The sequence below is a fragment of the Podarcis liolepis genome (assembly GCF_965112155.1).
Source record: "Podarcis liolepis genome assembly, chromosome: W".
NCBI classification, from domain to species: Eukaryota; Metazoa; Chordata; class Lepidosauria; order Squamata; family Lacertidae; genus Podarcis; species Podarcis liolepis.
The window spans coordinates 1,125,202-1,153,053 of record NC_139568.1 but is presented as its reverse complement, the minus strand read 5'-3'; the positions used below and the strand labels follow the sequence as shown (position 1 = coordinate 1,153,053).

Genomic DNA, 27,852 nt, shown 5'->3' with positions numbered 1-27,852 from the left:
AAATGATTTATAGGTGGTACATGACACCAGTCAAGCTGGCAAAAATTTACCATTTGCCCGACAATAAATGTTGGAAATGTAATGAGACTGAAGGTACATTCTTTCACCTTTGGTGGACATGCCCAAGGATTAAGACATTCTGGGAGATGATTTATAATGAAATGAAAAAGATATTCAAATATACCTTTCTGAAGAAACCAGAGGCCTTTCTCCTGGGCATGGTCGGCCAAATGGTGCTAAAGAAGGATAGAACTTTTTTTATGTATGCAACAACAGCAGCAAGAATACTGATTGCGAAGTATTGGAAGACACAAGATTTACCCACCCTGGAAGAATGGCAGATGAAGTTGATGGACTACATGGAATTGGCGGAAATGACTGGCAGAATCCGAGACCAGGGAGAAGAGTCGGTGGAAGAAGACTGGAAAAAGTTTAAAGACTAATTACAGAAATACTGTAAAATTAATGAATGTTAGAAAAATGTTGGAATGGAGTTATATGGCTTTAGTAGAAATGTTATAAGGAACTAAGTATAAATAGATTAATAGAGTATTAAAGGAAAAAATAAGGTTAGAATGTGTTAAGATAATTATAGGATAGAAAACAGAGGAAGATGGAAAGGAATTGCTGAAACAATTAACAGAAGTGGAACACAAAAAGGGAGGTGTGAGGAGGTCGTTGAAATAAGTGAATGAAAGATAAGATATCGAAATTGTTTGATGTCAATTTGATGTTGTTTGATGTGTTTTTTGTTCTGTTTTGTTAGTCTAATGTGTTAGTGTTTTGTAGTGTTTTTGTATTGTATTTTATTGTTCTTTTTTGTATTGTTTAAACTGTTGGAAAAGTAATAAATATTATTTTTTTAAAAAAATTAAAAATTGCACCAATGGTTTATATGGATCTCTCCGTTTCAACAGCCTGTTCGGTATATCTTTAAAAATAATTATATAATTCCCATTGATATTCAATCTTTTTTCTCTGTTCTTCTGCAAGATCATATTTCTCATTTCTCTGTCCTTGAATATAATTAGACAGTCTCCCAGGAATTTCCTTGTCTTGGTTGTTCTTATCTTCATTCTAAATGCAGTTTGCACTGTCATAGCTACCTCCTCTGGTTGAAGTTCTAACCATTGTGCTATTTCTGCAATCAGTCTTTCTTTAATATTTTCACCCTGTATCTCTGGTACGGCTCTCAACCTCAAATTGGTCTCCCGCTGCCTCAATTCATTCATAGCAATCGCATCCAAGACTTCTTCTTGTGTTTTATTAATCTCCGACATTTCTACCTTTATTTTCTCCTCCTCTCTCCTCACTTCCCTCATTTCCTGTTGTAGTGGTTGGGAGTTACTCGTGCGTAATCCTGCTCCGTTTGAGCGTCGGATTGCCTGGTTAAACCCTCCGGACTGCGCAGCCCATCTTAGCGTGGCTGCCCTTAGTCACTCGTAGAATCTGTCTGTGGGCGTTTCTTAAAGCGTTGCCAACATAAGAGTTGTTTGACGCCCAATCGTTTCCGCCTCTCACTGCGCGGGAGTCTCCTGCGCAGGGTGGGCGTGGGCAGCGGGGTGCTTGGGCTCTCCTCGCTAACTTCCAACGAAGAGTCTTGGAGCCCCTGCACCTCCCTGTCCCGTTGCTCTCCCTGATCCCAAGGTGTTACACTCATTCTCTTCCCCTTCTTCCCGGCTGAGTCTCCCTCTAGCGCTTGGACCTTCCCCTGCAGAATCTGAGACCCTTTCCTTCTCCCGTGCCTCTGATGGCAGTTCCCTGACATCCACCTCTCTCCCAGGGCCCCCTTCACTCCCCCTCCGACCCGGGGGCTCTATTGCAGCCTCTTCTCGGGTCGGCGAGCCAAGGAAACCCCTGAAAGAGCTGTCCTCCTCATCTGTGAGTGTGAACACCTCTTCCCACCTGCCAAGGTTCCCACCCAAGGAATGACTCTCCCAATCCGATTCTTCTTCGGATTCTGAAAACCCTTCGAAACTCTCTTCCTCCTCTGTGGTGCTGAACTGTTCTTCCCAGAATCGCTCTAAGGGCTTGGGCTTATCTGGGAACCGTCGGTGGAACACTTCCACCATGTGCTCATCGCCCACTGCCTCTGCTGGCACCCACGTGTTTTCCGACCAGGGCTCTCCTTCCCACGCCACCAAGTACTGCACCTGCCGCCCTCGCCACCTTGAGTCCACTATCTCTGCAGCCGAGCTCTGGTGTTCCCTCTCTTCTACCTGTGGTTGTGGCAAGACTTCTACCTCCCGCCCCTCGAATTCCCGCCCCTCCCTGTGTGGTGAGAGTAAGGACCTGTGGAACACGGGATGTATTTTCATGTTGTCGGGCAACCTGAGCTTGAACGCTACTGGGTTTATCTGTTGTATGACTTCAAACGGGCCCAGTCTTCTGGGCTGCAACTTCTTGCATCCTCCCTTAAAGGGTAACCCTTGAGTGGACAACCACACGCGATCCCCCACCCTAATGGTTTCCCCTTCCCTCCGGTGTTTATCTGCTTGCTTCTTGTAACTGGCTTTGGCCCTTTCTAGGTTCGTCTTGAGCTGTTGATGTAACGCTTCCATTTCTTCCACAAACTGTTCAGCTGCAGGCACACTCCAGCTCTGTTCCTCATTACCCGGGAATGCCCTGGGATGACACCCATAATTGGCCAAGAAGGGGCTCATACCGGTGGACACATGTGCAGCATTATTGTACGCAAATTCTGCTAGCGCTAGTTTCTCTACCCAATCATTCTGCCTTTCGCTAACGTAGCCGCGTAAGTATTGCTGGAGAACACTGTTTGCCCTTTCCGCCTGCCCATTGGTTTCTGGGTGTCTCGCTGTCGAGAAGCTGACCTCGACTTGCAGTAGGCTCATGAGCTTCCTCCAGAACCGGGTAGTAAATTGTTTTCCGCGGTCAGACAAAACCCTCAAGGGGGCGCCATGCAGCCTGAAAATGTGTTCTACAAACAACCTTGCCGTTTCTTCTGCCGTCACTGCATGGGAGCAGGCGATAAAATGGCACATTTTGGTTAGCAAGTCGACTACTACCATCACTGCTGTTTTTCCCCTCGATTTGGGCAAATCCGTCATGAAATCAATTGACACCACCTCCCAGGGTTTGTTTGGCGTGGGTAAGGGTTCCAGCAAACCTGCTGGCATCGTGCGTTCCCCTTTGGCCCTCTGGCAGCGGTCACACCCTCTTACATATTCCCGTACATCTTCCCTCACCCGTGGCCACCAAAATTGTCGGGTCACCAGCATCATGGTTTTGTGTTGCCCAAAGTGCCCCGCTGTGGGGGTGTCATGTAGTTGTTTGAGTACCCTTCTTCTTAGAGCCTCCCCCGGTACGCGCCCCCCTGTAGTACAACACCCCTTCCTTCTCTTCAAACCCCTCTGGTGCTCCCCTCCCCTCTTGGAGTTCCCTGATTTTTGTCAGGGCGAATTCATCGTCCCTAGTGAGTCCGGCCAGTTCTCTCGTGCCCACTAGAGTACCCCCACACACCCATCGGTCCTCAGGTATGACATGGCGGGTCTCCGGCGGCCCCTTTCCTTCGAAGTACTCTGGTTTCCATGAGAGAGCGTCTGCTCTCACGTTTTGCTCACCGGGCACATACTGGATTTCGAAGGAAAACTTGGAAAACTCCTGCGCCCAGCGGATCTGTCTCTGGTTGAGCACCCGTGCTGTCCGCCAATATTCCAAGTTCTTGTGATCTGTGCAGACCTGGATCTTTTTTCTCTTTTTTTTGCAAATATTTTTTATTACATTTTCTATAAAAACTTCCATCTTTCCATTTTCCACATCACGTATTTTAGTTTGTTGAACCTCCCTCCACTCCTCTGACAGTCATCCATAATAATTCTCCTATTTACACATTTCTTAATATATAGTATCACCTTTAAGTAATTTCTTTATATCCTTATTTACATTTTTGCGATGTTCCTCACTTTTCACAAAGCCTCTTTAAAACACACTAGCGTTGTATTCTCCTCACATATAGTTTTCAAATACTCTCTAAATTTTCCCCAATCCTCCAAAAACTTATGGTCTCTTTGAAGTCTAATTTTCCCCATTAGTTTGTCTAATTCCACATAATCAATTAGTTTATTTCTCCATTCGTCCAGAGTCGGTACTTGTTCTTGTTTCCACCTTTGAGCTATCAGTGTCCTCGCGGCAGTTATTGCATATTGGAAAAGTTTGAAATCCTTCCTTTTAATTTCCCTTCTGGTTATCCCTAGTAGAAAGGTCTCTGGTTTCTTAACAAAGCTATATTGTAGCATTTTCCTTACTTCATCATATATTTTTCCCCAGAAACCCTTCACTTTCTCGCATTCCCACCACATATGCATAAACGTGCCCTCTTTCTCTCTACACCTCCAGCATTTATTACAGATCTTATACATTTTGGCCAATTTAACCGGTGTTAAGTACCATCTATATACCATCTTCATGGCATTTTCTTTTAGTGTTATGCATGCTGTGAATTTCAGATTTTGATTCCATATCTTTTGCCACTCTTCCAGCTCTATACTGTACCCTAGATCTCTGGCCCAGTGGATCATTACCTCTTTCACCTCCTCATCCATCGTATGCCATTCTAGTAGGATTTTATACATTTTTGATATGATTTTATGATCATTATTAACAATTTCTGTTTGGAACTTCGAATCCTTTTCCTCATACCCTTTTTCTTTCACCTCCTTTTTTAACATATTACTTATCTGCCAATAGTGCAACCAGTCCTGTACATGTTCTTTCACTTGTTCATATGGTTTAACTGTCCATTTGTCCCCTTCTTTGAATACCAGGTCTCCATATGTGACCCAGTTACTTCTCATATTGAGTTGCTTAATTCCCATCATCTCTAAAGGGGATAGCCAATGTGGTACCCCCCTTTCTAATATATTTTTATATCTGATCCATACTTCGATTAGCGATTTCCGGAATATATGATTTCCAAAAGATTGATGACCTTTTTTACCCTCCTGCCATAAATAAGCGTGCCACCCGAACCTATTGTCGAATCCCTCTAAGTCCAATAATTTCGTGTTTTTGAGCTTTATCCAATCTCTTACCCAGCAAAGACATGATGCCTCGTAATACAACTTCAAGTCTGGCAGGGCAAATCCTCCTCTCTCTTTTGCATCTGTTAGCAGTTTATATTTAATTCTCGTTTTTTTGCCCTGCCAGATATATCTTGAAATCGATCTCTGCCACTCCTTAAAATTTTTAGCTCCTCTTAATATTGGGATCGTCTGAAATAAAAATAGTAATTTGGGTAGCACGTTCATCTTAATCATTGCTATTCTACCCCAAAAGGATAGTTTTAACCTTCCCCATCCTTCCAGGTCCTTCTTAATTCCTTTCCATATCATAACATAATTATTCTGGTACAGATCAATATTTTTTGGTGTAATCCAAATTCCGAGATATTTAACCTTTTTAACAACTTCAATTCCCATTTGTTGTTGGAACTCTTCAATCATTGATTGCTCCATATTTTTAGTTAGCATTTTAGTTTTTTTCCTATTTAATGTGAAGCCTGCCACTTCCCCAAATTTACCAATTTCCTCTAACACTTCCTTTACGCTGGCCATCGGGTCTTCCACCGTAATGATCAAATCATCAGCGAAAGCTTTGGTTTTGTATTCATTTTGGCCTACCTTCACCCCTTTTATCCTTTCATTTTTCCTAATTGAATTCAGAAGGATTTCTAGGACCAATATGAACAGCAGGGGTGAGAGCGGGCAGCCCTGTCTAGTCCCTTTTGATATTTCAATTTCTTCTGTTATCACGTTGTTCACTATCAGCTTCGCTATTTGTTCGGTGTATATGGCCTTTATTCCGTTGTAAAAATCATCCCCGATCTCCATATTTTCCAAATTTTTCAGCATGAAATCCCATGATATGTTGTCGAATGCCTTTTCGGCATCTACAAACATTAATATTGCTCGTATCTCAATCCTTACTGACAGATATTCCAATATGTTTATTATGTTCCTCACGTTATCTCTCATTTGTCTGCCAGGAAGGAAACCCGCCTGGTCTTCATGGATAATACTCAGTAATACCTTTTTTAGTCTCTTTGCCATTATTCCTGCATAAATTTTATAGACCTGGATCTTATGCTGTGCCCCTATCAGCAAATGGCGCCACCGACGAAAGGCGGCGTAAATTGCTAGCAGTTCTCTGTTGTACACGGTATAGTTTTGTTCCGACTTGCTCAGCTTCCTCGAGAAAAAGGCGCACGGTTTCCATTCTTGCTTGTTCAGTCCTGGCTGCAACAGAACCGCCCCGATGGCTCTGTCTGATGCATCCGTCTCCACCCTCATTGGTTTCTCCAAATCCACATGTAGTAATTGTTCCTCCGACGCAAATGCCTTCTTCAAATTTTCAAAGGATTGCTGGGCTTCCTCCGTCCACCCAAACTTTCTTTTACTACTGAGACAGTCCGTGATTGGGGCAGTCAAGTGCGCAAAGTTCTTGATGAACTTCCTGTAGAAATTGCCAAAACCTAGGAACCTCTGCACATCCTTTCGTGTCTTTGGGGTCTTCCACTCTAATACTGCTTGCACCTTGCTTGGGTCCATCGCTAAGCCTTTGTCAGATAACTTGTACCCCAGGAACTCCACCTCTCGGGCATGAAACTGACATTTCTCTAGCTTGACCCACAACTGGTGTTTCTGCAAACGTTGTAGCACTTCCCTGACATCTCTCACATGTTGCTCCTCATTTTCTGAATAAATCAAGACGTCGTCCAGGAAAGCTACACAGTTCTTGTAAAGCAGAGACCCCAACACGTGGTGCATGAAAGCTTGAAAACAGGCGGAGCCTGACTGTAATCCGAAAGGCATAACGAGATTTTCAAAAGCCCCCAGGGGTGTGAACATGGTGGTCTTCCATTCATTCCCCTCTCTCATCCAGATCAAGTTGTAAGCCCCCCTCAGATCTAGCTTGGTGAAAATCTTTCCCTTCCTCACTCTCGTCAGAATGTCATCAATTCTGGGCATCGGGAAAGTCACAGGTTCTGACACCAAATTTACCCCCCTAAAGTCCACGACCAGTCTCGGTTTATCAGTGTCCTTTTTGTCCACAAAAAATACTGGACTGCCCCCCACTGCCTTGGACTCTCTTATAAACCCTCTTTTTAGGTTCTTGTTGATAAAGTCCCGTAACTCCTTCATCTCTCTGTCTGACATGGCATACAGCTTACCCACCGGCAGCTGCGCCCCAGGGAGCAAATTGATCTGGCAATCGAACGGCCTGTGGGGTGGCAGTCTATCTGCCTCCTTTTCACTAAAAACCTCCTTCAGATCAGCATATTGTGGTGGCACCTTCCCTTTACCCTCCACTGCAGTGCTTGCCACTCTGGCTACGCTCATCCTTGGCGTTTCCCCGCCTAGGCAGTGCTGCAGGCAGTAGTCAGACCCAAAGCTGACGGTCCTCTGATGCCACGCCACCACCGGATCATGTTGCGCTAGCCAGCTCATGCCTAATATTATTGGGGGACCCGCTAATGAGGCAACGTGGAAGGCGATTGTCTCTGAGTGCCTAGACACTCTCATTCTCATTGGTGGGGTCTGGTGGGTAACTCCCCCCCCAATCAGCTCCCTCCCATCAATGGTGGTGACTTGCAGAGGTGCATCCAAAGGTAGCAGGTGAAGCTGATGCTCTAAGGCAAAGTCCCTGTTAAAAAAATTGCATGAGCTTCCTGAGTCCAGCATACCTTGAACCTTCACTGGGTGTCCATTTGGGAGCTCAAGCACCACCTCAATGGCAATTGCTGCTCTTGGAGAATCTGGTTTGGGCACATTCATTGGTTGTTGGCTCGGCTGCTGTGCCCGCTGATTGGCAGCCAAGCGTTTCCGTTTCCCTGCTCCGGAGTCTGGGGTTCCTCCTCCTCGCCCCCCACGGCCCCCACCATTGCTTGCCAGGCCTTTCTTTGTGGGCAGACTCTGGCAAAATGTCCTGGCCTTTGGCAAAGGAAACATTTCTTGGTCGTTTTTACATCCTTTCCCTCCTTTTTGCGACTCCCGCTGGCGTTTGAAACTTCCTGGGCGCGCGCACCGCCTATTTCCATTGGCTCCGCCGGCGGGGAAGTCTGCCTAGGTATTCTAGGAATGTGGTAGTCATGACAAAGCTGCTCTCTCCCTTCCCGCCTCTCCTGAGCCTGCGCTTCCTGTCTTACTCCAATCGCAAGGGCTGCCTTGGTCAGCTGGTCCATAGATTGTGGGCGGGGTGCACACGAAAGCTCATCCTTGACCGTTGGTGACAGCCCCTCCTCAAATAGCATTTGTATGGGCTCCGAGTCCAGCTGCCACCCCAGACGATGAACAATCATGGCAAAACGTGACCAATAGTCTCTAACTGACCCTTCTCCCTGCTTACAGCTTAGCAGTTCCCGTTTGGTCACACTCTGCTGCACATCGCTACTGAACATAGCATCCATCGCCTGAAAGAATTTTGATAGATCCTCCATGGTGTCATTCTGCGTCGCCATAAGCGGCCGAATCCACTCTCTCGCCCCGTCCTCCAAGTGCCCCACAATATAAGCAACTTTGGCTGCGTCATTTTCAAAATCATTTTTCTGCAGTTTCAAGGCATATTCTATTTCTGTTCTAAACGCCCCATATTCTTGAGGCTTTCCCCCAAACTTGTGCACCAGTCCCGGTACCTTCCTCGCTATGGGGGTGGGTTTCCCCTGAACATCCAGCGACCGTCGTTCGTCCAGCCTCGCCGTCAGGATGGCTATGTGCTCTTCCAAATCGCGGTTTCTCTCCTCCAGCGATTGGCCTCCAGCCGCCCCTCCCATGGCTCCGGCTCCTCCGGTCTTACTCATGATGCCCCCTTCTGCTTGTAGCGCACGAGCAACTTTCAGGGACAGACAGATTGCTGTAGTGGTTGGGAGTTACTCGTGCGTAATCCTGCTCCGTCATTTCGAAGATAAAATACAACAGGGGAAGAAAAGGACCAAACCATAAAAAAGAGTAAAAAATGATATATTTTCTCAGTTTTGTTATTGCCAGTTGTTTTAGATTTTAATTATACTCCAATTATAATCCAATGTAGTCTTCAAACTCTCCAATCTCATATTAATCCAATGAAGGAAGTAAAAAAGAAGTAGCAGAAATCCATAAAATAAGTCCCACAAAAAAAGGAAAAAGGGAGACAAAAACAAAAAATAAAAATAAAAATTATATCCAAAGCAGGATTCTCCTGAGGGACGATCTCAGCCAGTTTCCAGCCTTATCCATTCATTAAAACCACACTAAAACGCTTCTGAGATGGTCTTATACTCCAACGGCAAAGGAAAGGGGGGGAGTGGGAGTGGGGGGGGCAGTATTTTTTTAGAAGTTAATTTTGAAGCTCACCATCAACCCTTAAAACCTGTGGCATTGTTCAATTTCAAAAGTCAGATTATTACAGTGCATAAAACTTCCCCTTTTATCTGTTAAAATACTCCTCCAAAAACGTTGCTGGTATTTTTCCAAAGTATAACAATGTAACAATGGCGACAGCAGTCCATACATCCAGTTGCGCAGTTCTTTATTAAAAGTGAAACTAAGCATTCTGTCAGGGAACTGCCATCGGAGCTAGAGGCGGAGGGAAGGCTCCAAAGGGATGCAGGAGAGGGTCCCAGTAGGGAGAGAGGCAGCCCATCTGCTGGGGAAGGAAATCAGCGTAACACCAGTGGAGAAGGGGGGCAGGTGGGGGAATCGGGGAGGAGGCTCCAAGACTCCTCGCCGGAGACCAGCGGAGAGAGTACAGGTACTCCGCTGCCCACACCCTCCCTGCGCAGAAGACTTCCGCGCAGGGAGAGTAGGAGGAGACTTGGCGTCAAACAACTTTTATGCTGGAAAAGGTTTAAGAAACACCCACTGACAGATTCTGCCAGCGACTGAGACAGTCACGATGCTGGAGGCTGCTCAGTCAGAAAGGGTTAACCAGGTAACCTAGCCAGGAGTGGCGGCAACTTAAGCACGATCAACCCCTAAACCCATTACAGCAATCCGTCAGTCCTTGACGTTGCGTGTGCGTAGCTCCAGAGAGGCAGCACCATGAGCCAGACCAGAGAAGCCGGAGAGACGGAGCAAGCAGCTGCAGTGCAAGGTCTGGTAGAGAGAAACCGAGACTTGGAACAGCATGTAGCTCTCCTGACGGCGCGGCTGGACGAAAGGCGAGCTCAGGATGCTCAGGTCAGACCCACCCCCATCGCAAGGAAGGTACCGGGGCTGGTACACAAGTTTGGGGGGAAACCCCAGGACTACAATGCGTTCCGAACGGAAATAGAGTACGCTTTGGAACTGCAGCGTGATGACTTTGCAAACGAGGACCAACGGGTGGCCTATGTTGTGGGGCATCTGGAGGATGGGGCAAGGGAATGGATTAGGCCCCTTATGGCGACGCACAATCATGCCTTGAAGGACCTTAAGAAATTCTTTCAGGCGATGGATGCGATGTATTCCAGTGAAGTCCAGCAAAGTGTGACTCGTCGAGAACTGATGGGGTGTAAGCAGGGGAGCCAGTCAGTTAGAGACTACTGGTCGCACTTTGCAATGTTGATTCACCGTCTCGGGTGGGATCTGGACTCTGAACCTATTCAAATGTTATTTGAGGAGGGGTTGTCAACAACGGTGAAGGACGAGCTGTCCCGCGCGCCCCGCGTGCAGTCGATGGATCAGCTGACCAAGGCTGTGCTTGCGATTGGAGTGAGGCAGGAAGCGCGGGCTCAGGAGAAACGCGAAGTGAGAGGGGAACGTTGCCATGACTACCGCATTCCCGAAATACCAAGACAGCTTTCCCAGTAGGCTGAGCCAATGGAAATAGGTGGCGCACGCGCGCGCGAGGTTTCAAACTCCAGTGAAGGTCGCAAGAGGGAGGGGAAGGAGTGGAAAACCACCAAGAAGTGTTCCCTCTGCCAACGGCTGGGACATTTTGCAAGGGTCTGCCCTCAAAGAAAGGCCTGGCAAGGGATGGTGGGGGCTGCTGGCTGTGAGGAGAAGGGGGACGAAGGGCAGGCGCAGGGAAACGACAGTGCCTGGCTGCCAACCAAAGGGGCCAGCAGCCAGGCCAGCAACCAATAGAAGTGCCCCAGCCTGAACCCCCCAGGGCAGCGATAGCCATAGCAGTGGTGCTAGAACTCCCGAATGGGCACCCAGTCAAGGTTGAGGGGTTGCTGGATTCGGGCAGCTCCTGCAATTTCTTTAGCAGGGACTTCGCTTTGGAGCACCAAATACACTTGCTACCCCTGGATTTTCCCTTGCAAGTGACCACCATCGATGGCAGGGAACTTCTGGGAGGGGAAGTGACACACCAGACCCCGCCAATGCGAATGAGGGTTTCCAGGCACACGGAGACCATTGCCTTTCACGTGGCCAAACTGGCAGGACCCCCAATAATACTGGGAATGAGCTGGCTGGCACTGCATGATCCAGTAGTGTCATGGCATCAGCGGTCAGTCACCTTTGGGTCAGCTCACTGTTTGGAACACTGTCTGGGGGAGGAAACCCCCAGAATGACAGTGGCTAGGGTGGCTGGGCTGGCGGTGGAAACAGAGGGAGAGGTGCCACCACCATACGCTGACCTAAAGGAAGTCTTCAGCGAGAAGGAGGCAGACAGACTACCCCCCCCATAGGCCCTTTGACTGCCAAATCAACTTTATCCCAGGGGCTCAGCTGCCGGTGGGTAAGCTGTATGCCATGTCGGACAGGGAGATGCAGGAGTTACGGCAGTTTATTGACAAGAACCTGAAGAGAATCAAAGGCAGTGGGGGACAGTCCGGGGTTCTTTGTGGACAAAAGAGGGACTAACCAGCCCAGGCTGGTCGTGGACTATCGGGCCTTAAATTTGGTATCTGAACCCGTGACCTTCCCAATGCCCAGGATTGATGACATTTTAACACGGGTGAGGCAGGGGGAAATTTTCACCAAGCTGGACCTCAGGGGAGCGTACAATTTGATCAGGGTAAGGGAGGGGGACGAATGGAAGACCACCATGTTCACCCCCCTGGGGGCTTTTGAGTACTTGGTCATGCCATTTGGATTACAATCGGGCTCAGCCTGCTTTCAAGCATTCATGCACCACGTGTTGGGTCCCCTACTGTACAAGAACTGCGTAGCCTTCTTGGACGACGTCTTAATCTATTCAAACAATGAGAAGCAACATGTCAAAGATGTCAGGGAAGTGCTAGAGAGGCTGCAGAAGCACCAGTTGTGGGTCAAGCTGGAAAAATGCCAATTTCACTCCAGAGAGGTCGAGTTTCTGGAGTACAAGTTGTCAGACAAGGGACTGGCTATGGACCCAAGCAAGGTGCAGGCAGTGCTGGAATGGAAAGCCCCCAAAACCCGGAAGGCTGTGCAGAGGTTCCTAGGGTTCAGTAACTTCTACAGGAAGTTCATCAAAAACTTCGCCCACTTAACGGCGCCCATCACAGATTGTCTCAGTAGCAAAAGGAAGTTCGCCTGGACAGAAAGTGCCCAGCAATCCTTTGAAAGACTGAAGAAGGCGTTCGCTTCGGAAGAGCAGCTCCTACACGTTGATCTGGAGAAACCCATGAGGCTAGAGACTGATGCGTCCGACAGAGCCATTGGGGTGGTGCTTTTGCAGCCAGGGAGGAGCAAGCAGGAATGGAAGCCGTGTGCCTTTTTCTCGAGGAAGTTGAGCAAGTCGGAGCAAAACTACACGGTGTATGACCGCGAACTTCTTGCGATCTATGCGGCGTTTCGCCGATGGAGACATCTGTTAATAGGGGCGCAGCACAAGATCCAGGTTTGTACTGATCACAAGAACTTGGAATACTGGAGGACCGCGTGAGTACTCAACCAGAGACAGATTAGATGGGCGCAGGAGTTCTCCAAGTTTTCCTTCGAGATCCGATATGTGCAGGGAGAGGAAAACGTAAGAGCAGATGCTCTCTCCCGGAAGCCAGAGTACATGGAAGGGGAGGGACCGCCGGAGTTACGACACGTGATCCCCGAGGACCGATGGGTGGGGGGGGGGGGAGCCTTGGTTGGGAAACGAGAACTGGCCGGGCTTACTAGAAACGACATGTTCGCCCTAAGTAAAATCAGGGAACTCCGAGACGGAAGAGAAAACCATGGGGGTTTTGAGGAAAAAGAAGGGGTGCTGTACTAGAAGGGGGCGCTGTATGTACCGGGGGAGACCCTGAGGGGGAAGGTACTCAAACAACTCCACGACAACCCTACAGCTGGGCACTTTGGACAGCACAAGACCATGATGCTGGTCACCAGACAGTTCTCGTGGCCAAGGGTGAGGATGTACGGGAATATGTACGGGGGTGCGACCGCTGCCAAAGGGCAAAGGGGCAGAGGGCTGCCCCCGCAGGGCTACTGGAACCCTTACCCACGCTGGGAAGACCCTGGGAGGTGGTGTCCATTGATTTTATGACAGATTTGCCCAAGTCCAGGGGAAAGACAGCAGTCATGGTAGTAGTCGATCTACTGACGAAAATGTGCCATTTCATAGCTTGCTCACATGCCGTGACGGCAGAGGAGACAGCCAAGTTGTTTGTGGATCACATCTTCAGGTTGCATGGGGCGCCCTCAAGGATCGTCTCAGATTGCGGAAAACAATTTACTTCACGATTCTGGAGGAAGCTCATGAGCATGCTGCAGGTAGAGGTGGGCTTCTCGACGGCGCGACACCCAGAAACCAACGGGCAAGCAGAAAGAGCGAACAGTATACTCCAGCAATACCTACGCTGCTACGTCAGCGAGAGACAGAACGATTTGGTAGAGAAACTAGCGCTGGCTGAATTTGCGTACAATAACGCTGAACATGTGTCCACGGGCATGAGCCCGTTCATGGCCAATTATGGGTGTCACCCAGGGCCTTCCCGGGGAGGGGGGAGGAAGGGTGGAGTGTACCGGCGGCCGAGCAGTTTGTGGAAGAAATGGAGGCATTGCACCAGCAACTCAAAATGAACTTGGAGCGGGCCAAGGAAGTTTATAAGACGCAGGCAGACAAGCACCGTCGGGAGGGGGGTGCCATACGGGTGGGAGACCGAGTGTGGTTATCAACCCAAGGGTTGCCCCTAAAGGGAGGGTGCAAGAAGTTGCAGCCAAGGCGGCTGGGACCCTTTGAGGTAACACAGCAGGTGAACCCAGTGGCGTTCAAACTCAAGTTGCCAGACAGCATGAAGATACATCCGGTGTTCTATAGGTCGCTACTCTCACCGTACAGGGAGGGGCGGGAATTCCCGGGGCGGGAGGGAGGATTCACCGCCCACCCGCGGGTAGAGGAGAGGGAACTCCACCACCAAGCCACGGAAATACTTGATTCTAGGTGGCGAGGGCGCCAGGTGGAGTACTTAGTGGCTTGGGAAGGAGAACCCGAGTCAGAAAACACTTGGGGCCCCGCTGAGGCGGTCAATGATGGCTATCTAGTGGAAGAATTCCACAGCCTGTTCCCAGATAAACCGAAACCACTAGCAAGATTCTGGGAGGAAGAGACTGGAACCACAGACGACGAGGAGGAATTTGTGGGTTTCCCTGCCTCCAAAGAGGAAGGAGGGGAAATGTCAGAGGGAGAAGAATCAGACTGGGAGGCCCACCCCGCGGTAAGATATCGGAGCAGGTGGGAAGCGGGTTTTGAATCCTCAGAGGAGAGCGACAGCTCCTTCAGGGGCTTCCCCGCATCGTCGGCCGAGGAAAGGGACGAGGTTGGATCAGAAGGTCGGGCCGGGGGCGGAGGGGGTCCTGGGGGGGAGGTGGATGTCAGGGAACTGCCATCGGAGCTAGAGGCGGAGGGAAGGCTCCAAAGGGATGCAGGAGAGGGTCCCAGTAGGGAGAGAGGCAGCCCATCTGCTGGGGAAGGAAATCAGTGTAACACCAGTGGAGAAGGGGGGCAGGTGGGAGAATCGGGGAGGAGGCTCCAAGACTCCTCGCCGGAGACCAGCGGAGAGAGTACGGGTACTCCGCTGCCCACACCCTCCCTGCGCAGAAGACTTCCGCGCAGGGAGAGTAGGAGGAGACTTGGCGTCAAACAACTTTTATGCTGGAAAAGGTTTAAGAAACGCCCACTGACGGATTCTGCCAGCGACTGAGACAGTCACGATGCTGGAGGCTGCTCAGTCAGAAAGGGTTAACCAGGTAACCTAGCCAGGAGTGGCGGCAACTTACGCACGATCAACCCCTAAACCCATTACACATTCCTTCTGTTCTTATCTCTTTCTTTCACTCACCAACACACCGAAGAGTTGCCAAAAATAACAGTCCAACGCCCCTCTGCTTCCTCTTCTAATAGACTCCATTGTCAGGCAACAGGGGGGTCTTTTGCTTCTCTGCTGATAAGCGATTTCTTTTTGGCTTTAGCTAAACATTCAGCGTACCCAAAAGACAGCTTTTGCTGATTTCACAGAGGGAGAGATCAAGTTCATCCCGACGTACAAATTCGACTCTAAAACAGATTCTGCTTGATAGTTGAGCCTTTGTAAGTAAGTCCTCTCAATCATTCTTCTGCACGGCTTGTTTGTTTTTCCTAGTCTGCCGAGATGCCAGTAGTGTCCTGCCTTTCCATCCTCCTGAGCAGGCTAGTAAAACATATATTTTAAACATGGCTTTGTGCTAAGCAAGCTGTTGGAGGAGGGCTAGAGTTGAGGGCTGGATGGACTTCCTTTCCTCTGCAGCCAGAATGGACACCAAGCCACGGAGGAAGAGAGAGATCCAGCTCTCCTTCACCTGCTCACTTTGCTTGCATGGAATTCTGGGTTGCCAAAGGCTGCTAGGCGAGTTGTGAAATGCAAGGCTGTGGTATGTTGTCTTCCTCAAGCCATCCCTGCTCTGGAAATGTTTTGGCTCCTTTTCAGTGTTGCAGTTCCTTGAAAGGTGCAGCAGGCTGAATGAGAATCCTCTTTGTGTCAAGGAAGTCTGGGAATGAGACTTGGTGCTCTCTCGAGATGAGTCTGCCAGGGCATAAGAGCATGAGAGCAGCCCTGCTGGATCAGGCCATTGGTCCATCTGGCCGAGCATCCTGTTCTCACATTGGCCAATGAGATGCCTCTCGGGGAGCCCACAAACAGGACCTGAGTGCAACAGCACGCTCCCCTCCTCCAAGCCATACTGCTTCTCTTGGTGGAGTATGTTCTGTGGCCATTATGGCTAGTAGCCATTGAGCCTCACCATCCAGGATTTGGCATATTCTTGTGGTTCTTGACAACTGTCAGAAGCCACCTAGGCCTGCTAGTTTCATTGCTCTTGCTGTGGTAATGGGGAAATCAAAAGGACAGGCGGAACATGTAGTGACGAAGCCGGAAAACGGCAGGCTCCTTTGGGCAGCATTTCAGGTGCCAGAAAGGGTCTTTTGGATCACTGAAAAAATAGTGTCTGAACAAGAATAACGGGGCCCCTTGCTTTGGGGAAGGATCATCATTTGGTGGTGTGCCATATGCTTTGTATGCAGAGTCTCAAGTTGAAAGGCAGCTCCACCTGAAAAAGGATTGGGCCACAGAGAGCTGCTGCCAGCCAGAGGAGACTTAATTAATGAATTGTGGGGTTGGAAGAGATCACGAGGGTCATCTAGTCCAACCCCCTGCAATGTAGGAATCCAAACTGGGGGAGGTCAGAAATTCATTCTGACCTGGTAGAAGGCAGCTTTTGATTTCCTAACAACTCTCTCCATGAGGCAAAACGCCTGCACACCTGCAAGGTCCGCCCCTTCAGAAGTTGGACTCCCAAGCCCCATCATCTCCAGCTGTTGACCGTGGTCAAGAGCACAGGCCGTGTGTGGAGCCAAAGTTTGACTGTGTGAGCCTTGTGTGTTGCCTCAGCCAGTCCAACAGTCCTGGTGTCTCTCCTGTCTCCTTGCAGTGGGAAGTGCCGTGTGCCAGCATGGTGTGAGCCAATCCTCTGGAGAGGAGGCAGCGTGAATCAGCTCAGCTACCGAAGCCACATGGAATTGAAAAGGAGCGACCACAAGCCCGTCAGCTCCCTCTTCCTCACAGGGGTAACACCTGCCCTGGCCAGGGCTACCGTCTATTCAGGGTTTTTAGTTGCCTGCTATCTGACACCTCCTCGAATCTGGGCAGGCCCTGACCAACAACCAGGCCCCTTTCCACAGTGCTCCTCCTTGGCCAATGACTTCCGGTGCAAGGAGTGGGCAGGTTTTGGCTCTGTTAAATCCCTAGGCTTCCATTCTCCACTGTTCTGAGTACACGCTGCTCCTGCAGGCATGGCAGACCACATGGGCTGAACTGTATACCTTAACCGTTGGCTCCATTCATGCAATGGAGCTTCTGTGGTACTTGGCTTGGAGCATTTGGCTTCAGCCCATTGGCTCTGGAAGTCACAGCCGCTGCCATCCTGGGGAAGCTCTCAGAGTTACAGTACTTGCCTCTTTCAGGGCTGGGAACAGGGGGGTGCATCAGGCCTTTCTGCTCTTAACTCATGCCCCCCCTATAGTCCATAGCCCCAACAATGTGCTCTGCCCCCCCCATAGGTGAAGGTTGTGGCTGACCGACGGTACCGGAAAGTGTTTGAGGATATTGTTCAGTTGATGGACAGGATGGAGAACGAATTCCTTCCCTCCCTGGAGGGAGGTAAAGACGAATAGGATCCTCTCCAACCCCTTAAAGAGGGTTTGCTGCAAAAAGACCAGGGGGGGAAAGAAGCCCTTGGCCCATCTAGCTCAGTCTTGATTTCCGGGGGATCTCTCCCAGCCCTACCTGGAGATGCTGGGGATAGAACCTGGGACCTTTGCAGGCAAGGCAGATGCCCTTCCACTGAGCGGCAGCCTCTTCCTCTTCCTCGCAGGCAAAGACTCCAGGGGTAGCCAGCGTGGTGCCCTCCAGATGCTGGACTACAACTCCCATCATCCCCAGCCAACATGGCCAGTGGCAAGTGCAGCAATATCTGGAGAGCCCCACGTGGACCTGTTGCATGTGCAGTCCCCTAAACGAGAGCCCGGGGCCAAGGACAAACTTCCCCCTGGAGCACGTTTCCTTGCCTCTGCTGAAGGCAAGCACTCTCTTTCCTCCCCTCCCCCCCTTTTGCTCTGCAGTTTCCGTTTGAGAATGTGAAGTTCCGGCAGCTGCAGAAGGAGAAGTTCCAGATCACAAACAACGGGCAGGTCACCCTCCACTTCTCCTTTATCCCCAAGCTCAGTGACAGCCAGGATTGGAAGCCATGGCTTCGCGCTGAGCCCTGCGAGGGATACTTGGAGCCCAGCGCGTCTCTCTCTGGAATCAGAGAAGTGTAGAGTTGGAAAGGGACCCCAAGGCTCATCTAGGGAAGGCCTTCCTTTTCTCCTCCTCTTCCCAACCCTCCTCCCTCAAACCTTGGGAGTTTGGTAGAGCAGGGGAGGCTTAACATTTGTGGGCTGCATTGCCCCATGCTCAAGCCTCCAAGGGCCGCACGTCAAAGCAGCTGAGCCCAAAGTGTAAAAGTGTGTGTGACCAGCTTTAAACACACACACACAAATGAATTGAAGCCAAACAATGCTGGAGAGTCCCAAAACACCTTTTGGCATCGCAGTTAACCAGTGAGAGCATTCCGTCCAAAAATTACTTTTTTAAAAAAACAATGCGTATTTTTATGTTGTGGAGGCACAAAAATATCTTGGAGAACATATAGAACTAGCCAAACTTTTAAAAACTCAGTGAAATGTAAACTAAAAAAGAAAGTTACATTGGGGGTGCAAAAATCCTTTCCCTTTTTATATTCTTTTGTTAGGATCACTTTCTCTCACCCCCCAGTATCCTGTCACCATCTTCTGTGCAGCTGCTGCTTTGGAGGACTAGAGAGGAAAGTGGGGTGGGGGTGGGAACTGAGTCGCTTCTTCTCCTAATTCTTGAAGTTAAGGTTTCCCCCATACACCTGGGAGAACAGGATGCTGTACTAGATGGGCCATTGGCCTGATCCAGCAGGCTCCTATTGTGTCCTTCTGTTCAATTCTTCACTGTCTTCACTTTTAATTTACAGACAAGCCAACTTGGCTGTGCCAAAGAGTGTATCTACCTGACCTCCTCCCGTTTTAGGTGAGACGGGGGACATTTCCCTGGATGTGTACGTCCGCAAGGAAGAGAAGATTGAGGCTAGCTTTGTCCTTCACCTTGACCGTGGCAAGGACTATTTCCTCACCATCAGTGGGAGCTACCTACCAAGCTGCTTCGGGACCTCCTTGGAAGCCTTGTGCTGGATGAGGCAGCCGCTTGGCGAAGTTCCCGTCACCAGACTTATTGACCTGGTAGGGAAAGGGGTTGATTTACCTGGCAGGTTCATGTGCTGGATGTCTACCCTTCCCACTCTGCTTGCCTGCTTGAAAAACAGCTGCTCTTCCACTCATAGAATCATAGAATCATAGAATCATAGAGTTGGAAGAGACCACAAGGGCCATCGAGTCCAACCCCCTGCCAAGCAGGAAACACCATCAGAGCACTCCTGACATATGGTTGTCAAGCCTCTGCTTAAAGACCTCCAAAGTAGGAGACTCCACCACACTCCTTGGCAGCAAATTCCACTGTCGAACAGCTCTTACTGTCAGGAAGTTCTTCCTAATGTTTAGGTGGAATCTTCTTTCTTGTAGTTTGGATCCATTGCTCCGTGTCCGCTTCTCTGGAGCAGCAGAAAACTGTTGGGAAACTGCCAGGGAGATAGTGTCCATCATGAGCCCCCAAGCCGGAGTTCTGGACGTCCATCGGCCTCCCGTAGTCACGCAGATCCAACAGTTAGGGGCACAAAGCCTTTGGAAATTCCTATCCACATTCCTAGGCTGGTGCACCCTCTTTCAGCAGAAAGCACAGTCAAAAGCTTGCACCGCAGAAGAGCTTGAGAGCATATTTACAGACTTTATTTAGAACATGAACAGAACAAAAGAAAACACGTCCATTCTGTCAGCGTCTTTGACCGACTGACAAAAACGAAAGGAATATCAGAACATAAACATCCTGTGAATAGGACATGCGCAGACTCTGTGACTCCCAAAGCCTGCTCCCTTTAAGGTGGAACGGAAATATCCTAACATCCTCCCCCTTTCCGTGTAACCTGTTGTACCTGTGGTTCACCCAATTGCAACCTTTGTACATAAACCTTAAGTTGTTCTTTGTTAACAACCTTAGACAACAGATCAGCAGGAATTTCATTTCCTGGCATGTAGGACACCCGAATCAGTCCTTTTTGAATACACTCTCTTGCACGATGTAGCTTAATCTGCAAGTACTTGGTTCTCTGCTTGCAACTCTCGGAGTTCAGCAAAGCCAAACACGATCTATTGTCTTGATACACTTTTATAGGACATTTCACAGAAACCCCGATGTCCTTAAACAGTTGCATCAACCATTCACAATCCATGAGTGAAAATGACAGAGCATTGAGTTCTGCTTCACAGGAACTTAGGCTCACTGTTGTCTGCTTCTTGCACAACCAGTCGAACAGGCAGTGGTTGTACATGTAGCACACACCAGAAGTGCTTGTACCATCCGTGGTGTCACTTCCAAAACTAGCATCTGCAAAGATTTCAAGACCTCCAGTCTTCTGACTGGTGAACCTCAGCCTGTAGTGCATAGTCCCTTTCAAATAGCGGGCTATGCGCTTCAGAGCTTTCCAATCCTGAACCGTAGGATTGTTGGCATGTCTGCTAAGCAGATTACAGCTTACAGCTATGTCAGGTCTTGAACATCTGGCAATGAAATTCAGCTTGCCTAGAATGCATCTGTACAGTGTTGTGTCAGAAAACGCTTCAGCAGTACTGTCTACCTGGTAACCTGTCACCATCGGTGTGTCTGCTGGGTTTGCATCAACCAAATTCAACCTGGTTAACACATCAGCAATTTTCTGTGTTTGGTGTACCAGAAAATTACCTGCTTGGTCCTTCTCCACCTGCAGAGAAAGATAGTTGGATACCTCACCAAGATCCTTCATGTCAAAGTGCTCCTTCAGTTGAGCTAGGGTGCTTTGGTAAAAAGCCTGATTCTTCCAAAACATCAGAAGATCATCAACAAAGCATAAACAATACAGTTTGTTTTGCCCCTCCTCCTTGACAAACACACATGGATCAGCTTTGCCCTGGTGAAAACCTAGAGAAAGCAATGTCTCAGTGAGTTTTGTGTTCCAACACCTGGCACTCTGCTTGAGACCATATAAGGATTTCCGCAGTTTACAGACCATTCCCTTCTGTATCTCCATCCCATCAGGTGGAAGCATGAACAGCTGTTCATTCAAAATCCCGTACAAAAAAGCTGTATTAATGTCGTGGTGGGAAACATGCAGTTTCTCCTCCGCAGCGACCTTGAGCATCAGCCGAATGCTCTCATATTTGACTGTGGGTGAGTATGTCTCATGGTAATCCTGTCCTGGTACCTGTGAAAAACCTCTGACAACCAATCTGGCTTTGTGTCTGACTACCTTGCCATTCTGGTCTGTCTTGGCCTTGAAGACCCATTTGCTGCCAACCAGTCTCATTCCTGGGACTACCGGTACCAGTTCCCAAGTTTGGTTCCTGTTCAAGGAATCAACTTCAGCCTTCATGGCATTAGGCCAAGGCTCAGCATCTTTAGAGGTCAACTCCTGAACCTCTTTGAAGCTTGAAGGTTCCCATACCTTCTCTGAGCTACCAAGAACAGCAGTTGCTGTCTTAGCAAACTCATCAGCATACCTCTTTGGAGGTCTGCCTTTGGTCGCCCTTTCAGATCTGCGTACTAGACGCAAGTCTTCTGGACTCATCTCCTCTTTCTTAGGAGAAAAGTGACCAATGGTGAACAGTGGTTCTTCCAGTTCATTGTCAGACGCATCAGATGGTCTGACTGAGGCTTTTGCGCTCTGGTAGTCTGCTGTGTCGTCACTGTCACTGACACCAGCAGCAGCAGCAGCGCCGCCCACTGAACTGGAATCCGAACTCTGATCATCATCATCATCATCATCATCCTCATCCTCCTCATCATCATCCTCATCCTCATCCTCATCCTCATCAGCAGCAGCTTTCTCATCTTTAGCTGCTTGCTTGACATCACCTTCATCCTCCTCTGGGTAACTCTGGAAAATTCCCACATTTTCCCCCCACTTAGGATTGTACTCAACACTCCTTGTGAACTTGATGGATTTAGAGTCAGTCATCCATACCCTGTATGCACCTTTTTCGTACCCCATGAACAAACCATGTGCCCCACGCTTCCCAAGCTTGTTGGTTTGTTGTGTGCGTACCCACATGTCCGAACCAAATATTTTCATGTGTTTGGTGTTGGGTTTCTTGCCAAACATCTTCTCATAGGGGGTACAGCCAATGGGTGATGACAATCTGCGATTAAAGGAGTAAACCAAATTCCCCAAAGCCTCCCCCCAAAACTTATCAGGGAGATTGGCATCATGCGACAAGGTTTTGATTCCTTGCAGCAATGTCTGATTTGCTCTCTCCGCAAGACCATTCATCCATGGCGATCTGGGCGTTGACATGTCATGCTGGATTCCCTTCTCAGTCAGGAAAGCTTCAAACTGCTGAGAAGTAAACTCCCCGCCCCGATCAGTAAACAAACAAGAAATACGTTTACCGTGCACATTCTCCAACCAAGCACAGAATTCCTTAAACTTCCGAAACGCTTGCGATTTCTGTTCGAGCAAATACACATGAATGTACCTGGAAAAAGAATCAATCAGAATCATGAAGTACCTTGCTCCTCCTAAAGAGGGCGCAAGTGGACCAACCAGGTCCGCATGCACTAGCTGGTAGGGCTTGGAAGCCTGCCTGCTAGACTCCTTGCCTTTGGGAGCAACCTTCACCTTGTTCTCTGCACAAGATACACACTTCACGTGAAATTTACAGGGTTTGATGTTCAAACCCTCAACCACCTCTGGCATCTTGGCCAGTGCCTTCCAAGAGAGGTGACAAAACCTTCGATGCGCATTGTGAATGCAACCTGCATGAAGAACTTTGTTAGTTTGTGCAACACAACAAGAATCAGCATTAGATTCAACAGCAGTGTCATCATAAGTTATATGGAACAAACCATCCATAAACTTTGCATGCAAATAGTCCTCTTTGCCTTTACTGATGACACAGACGCTCCTCTTGAAGGAAATCTGAAAACCACGCCCAGTAAGCTGTGGGACGCTCAGCAAGTTGCTTGCAGCTCCTGGAACAAAAAGTACATTACTGATGGTAGTGTGCAGACTTGCAAGTTTCACAGTCCCTTCTCCTGCAATTTGCAACGTCCTTCCATCAGCCAGGTGGATCTCACCTTCTTGGGGCTTGAAGGAGATAAAGAGATGCCTGTCCTTCGAAATATGGCGGCTGGCACCTGAATCAACAATAAATCTGCCTTTGGCTGTTGGAGCAGTCTTTCCAGCAAGCAAACCCTTGCTTTCCACTGGCGTGGGCTTTTGCAGCTTGCCCCCCTGCTGCTCCTGGCCAGCAGACGTGCCTTTAGCCTTTGGTGAAGCTGTGCCAGCAAACATCGCTTTGTTTTTCCCTGGCGCCGCGGGCTTTCCACCCCCCTTCTGCTTCGGGCCACCTGCAGGCTTTTTCCTCTGTTTATTTCCAGTCTTTGGACAAAACCTCTGAGTATGACCTTGGTTCCCACAGTTCCAGCACTTCACAGCTGCCAACGCTTTGGCTCCCCCTGGAGGCTGGAATGCTGTCCCACTTTGCTCCCCCTGGAGCGCACAAGCTGACTCAGCTGCATTCCTTCTATCGTATTCATTTTGCAAAGTTGCCAAGACCTTTGTAGCAGTGAGGTCTTGCGCAGGGAGGGTCGCCAGCTGACTTGCCACGGCATGATAGCTTTCATCCAGGGAGTCCAGGATGAGAATAGCAAACAGTGACTCAGGCATATTGAAACCTCTCTGAGCCAACTCCTGTCTGAGATGCTGCAACTGCAAAACGTGGGCTCTAAGATCTTCCCCTGGCTCCAAACGCTTCCTGTGCAGCTTTCTGAAATAAAGCAACACAGACCCAGCCTCTCGTCGGAGATGACAGGCTTTAAGCCCATCCCACATCTCACGGGCAGTTGCCTTGCCAGCCAAGGTGATTAACTCTTCAGGAGCTACTGAGAGCAAAATTATCCCCATGGCTTTCGAATCCTGTGCTTTCCACTCATCTGTCACAGGGGCTGGGGGGTTCTCAGAAACGGTATTCCATACTCCAAGCCTTCTCAACTGGCCCTCACAGTACCTTGCCCAGGTCTGATAGTTGTGGCCATTCAGCTTTAGTGGACACGGAGCAGTTTCTGAGGACTGTAAGAGATCCATCTCAGCTTTTTACTTGAGCCGTGAGCCCTTTATGCCTTCAAAGACTCCTTATGTTGGCAGCTCACTAATCACGAACCCTTTGGCTCAGCTCCCAGGCCAATTAAGCCTTGCCGGAGTTCAAAAGGCTCCTTGCGAGGTAAAACAGAAAAGCGTCCCTTTCTTTCGCTTTCCCCCCCGACATACCTCAAACGCAGTCTGTTGCAGCTTTACTCTCCTGTAGGTGCTATGAATCTGGGCCCATAACCTTGTTGTTGGGAAACTGCCAGGGAGATAGTGTCCATCATGAGCCCCCAAGCCGGAGTTCTGGACGTCCATCGGCCTCCCGTAGTCACGCAGATCCAACAGTTAGGGGCACAAAGCCTTTGGAAATTCCTATCCACATTCCTAGGCTGGTGCACCCTCTTTCAGCAGAAAGCACAGTCAAAAGCTTGCACCGCAGAAGAGCTTGAGAGCATATTTACAGACTTTATTTAGAACATGAACAGAACAAAAGAAAACACGTCCATTCTGTCAGCGTCTCTGACCGACTGACAAAAACGAAAGGAATATCAGAACATAAACATCCTGTGAATAGGACATGCGCAGACTCTGTGACTCCCAAAGCCTGCTCCCTTTAAGGTGGAACGGAAATATCCTAACAAAAACAACCTTTCTCCCTCCTCTATGTGACATCCTTTTATATATTTGAACATGGCTATCATATCACCCCTTAACCTCCTCTTCTCCAGGCTAAACATGCCCAGCTCCCTTAGCCGTTCCTCATAAGGCATCGTTTCCAGGCCTTTGACCATTTTGGTTGCCCTCCTCTGGACACGTTCCAGTTTGTCAGTGTCCTTCTTGAATTGTGGTGCCCAGAACTGGACACAGTACTCCAGGTGAGGTCTGACCAGAGCAGAATACAGTGGCACTATTACTTCCCTTGATCTAGATGCTATACTCCTATTGATGCATCCCAGAATTGCATTGGCTTTTTTTGGCTGCCGCGTCACACTGTTGGCTCATGTCAAGTTTATGGTCAACCAAGACTCCTAGATCCTTTTCACATGTACTGCTCTCAAGCCAGGTGTCCCCCATCTTGTATTTGTGCCTCTCATTTTTTCCCCCCAAGTGCAATACTTTACATTTCTCCCTGTTAAAATTCATCTTGTTTGTTTTTGCCCAGTTCTCTAAACTGTCAAGGTCGTTTTGAAGTGTGATCCTGTCCTCTGGGGTGTTAGCCACCCCTCCCAGTTTGGTGTCATCTGCAAATTTGATCAGGATGCCCTTGAGTCCATCATCCAAGTCGTTGATAAAGATGTTGAATAAGACCGGGCCCAAGACAGAACCCTGTGGCACCCCACTAGTCACTCTTCTCCAGGATGAAGAGGAACCATTGATGAGCACCCTTTGGGTTCGGTCAGTCAGCCAGTTACAAATCCACTGAGTGGTAGCAGAGTCAAGACCGCATTTTACCAGCTTCTTTACAAGAATATCATGGGGCACCTTGTCAAATGCCTTGCTGAAATCAAGGTAGGCTACATCCACTGCGTTCCCTTCATCTACCAGGCTTGTAATTCTGTCAAAAAACGAGATCAGGTTAGTCTGACATGACTTATTTTTCAGAAATCCATGCTGACTATTGGTGATCACAGCATTCCTTTCTAGGTGCTCACAGACTGTTTGCTTAATGATCTGCTCCAGAATCTTCCCTGGCATTGATGTCAGACTGACTGGGCGATAATTATTTGGGTCCTCTCTTTTCCCCTTTTTGAAAATAGGGACAACATTTGCCCTCCTCCAGTCTGCCGGGACTTCGCCTGTTCTCCAGGAATTCTCAAAGATGACTGCCAGTGGTTCTGAGATCACATCTGCCAGTTCTTTTAATACTCTTGGATGCAGTTCATCTGGCCCTGGAGACTTGAATACATCTAAACTAGCCAACTATTCTTGTACTATCTCCTTAGTTATTCTGGGCTGTGTTTCCTTTGCTAAATCATTTGCTCCAAATTCTTCAGGTCGGGCATTGTTTTCTTTATCGGAGAAGACTGAGGCAAAGAAGGCATTGAGGAGTTCAGCCCTTTCTGTGTCCCCTGTTTGCATTTCACCATCTTCTCCTCTGAGTGACCCCACTGTTTCTTTGTTCTTCCTTTTGCTACGAACATACCCATAAAAGCCTTTTTTTGTTGCTTTTAACCTCTCTAGCAAGCCTGAGTTCATTCTGTGCTTTAGCTTTTCTGACTTTGTGTCTACACGTGCTGGCTATTTGTTTGAATTCCTCTTTGGTGGTTTCCCCCCTTTTCCATTTTTTGTACACATCCTTTTTTAATCTTAACTCAGTTAAAAGTTCTTTAGATAGCCACCCTGGCTTCTTTAAGCACCTTCCATGTTTCCGTCTCATTGGTATTGCCTGACGTTGTGCTTTTACTATCTCCCTCTTAACAAACTCCCAGCCATCATGAACTCCCTTTCCTTTTAGTATTACTGTCCATGGGATCTCACCCAGCACTTCCCTAAGTTTTATGAAGTCGGCTTTCTTAAAGTCAAGAAATTGAGTCCTAGTATGCTTGGCTGCTCCTTTCCGCTGTATAGTAAACTTCAGAAGAGCATGATCACTCACGCCTAATGATCCTTCCACTTCTACCCCACTAACCAGGTCATCAACATTGGTTAGGACCAGATCTAAAATGGCTGTTCCTCTTGTTGCTTCTCCCACTTTCTGGACAATGAAGTTGTCTGCAAGGCCAGTGAGGAATCTGTTTGACCTTATGCTCTTGGCTGAGTTTGACATCCAACAAATATCCGGGTAATTGAAGTCCCCCATTACTACTATCTCCCTTCCTTTTGCATGCTTGGCCATCTGTTCCAGGAAGGCATCATCTATGTCCTCCGTTTGGCTTGGGGATCTATAGTAAACTCCCACAATGAGATCTCTGTTACTCTTCTCTCCCTTAATTTTGACCCAAATGCTCTCACTTTGGCTTTGAGGTTCTAAATCTTGGATCTCTTCACAGGTATACACATCCCTGACATATAACGCCACTCCTCCTCCTTTCTTGTCTGGTCTGTTTCTCTGAAATAGATTGTATCCCCCCATTATTACATTCCAATCGTGGGACTTATCCCACCAGGTTTCAGTGATGCCTATTATGTCATATTTAGTTTGCTGTACCAAGAGCTCAAGCTCATCTTGTTTATTTCCCATGCTTTGCACATTAGTGTACAGACATTGAAGTCCATTAATCATTCCCCGTGTCTCTTATTTAAGGATTTTTTCCTCCCACCACTAGGTCTGCGTGCTGTTTGCTCCATTTGGTCTATGACATTTGGATGATCATCTTCATCAATTGATAGACTCCCACCTTCAGGAGCACTGTCTCCCTCCCCCACATTAGTCAGTTTAAAGCCCTCCTGATGAGGTTTCTGAGATTTTTGGCAAAGACATTTCTCCCAACCGTTGTGAGGTGCAGCCCATCACTTGCCAGAAGTCCATCTTCAAGAAACTGCAGTCCGTGATCTAAGAATCCAAACCGTTCCTGTTTACACCATTTGCGAAGCCAGCTGTTCACTTCCACTATTTTCCCCTCTCTCCCTGGGCCACGTCGTTCAACTGGGAGGACAGACGAGATGACAATTTGTGCATTTAGTTGCTTCAATTTCCTGCCGAGAGCCTCGTAGTCTCTTTTGATCTTCTGGAGGCTATTGC

General features: G+C 48.6%; 1 protein-coding gene across 1 annotated transcript in view; it reads left to right on the top strand.

The window, feature by feature from the left end:
* LOC310697803 (inositol polyphosphate 5-phosphatase OCRL-like) overlaps positions 1-27,852 on the top strand; it is a gene marked incomplete at both ends in the record, with an annotated part of 51,420 nt that overhangs the window by 16,290 nt on the left and 7,278 nt on the right. Inside the window, 5 exon segments of the mRNA XM_083484434.1 lie at positions 15,312-15,415; positions 16,806-16,941; positions 17,434-17,544; positions 17,995-18,186; positions 18,976-19,179. Of these exon segments, the coding sequence (XP_083340560.1) occupies positions 15,312-15,415; positions 16,806-16,941; positions 17,434-17,544; positions 17,995-18,186; positions 18,976-19,179 (747 nt within the window).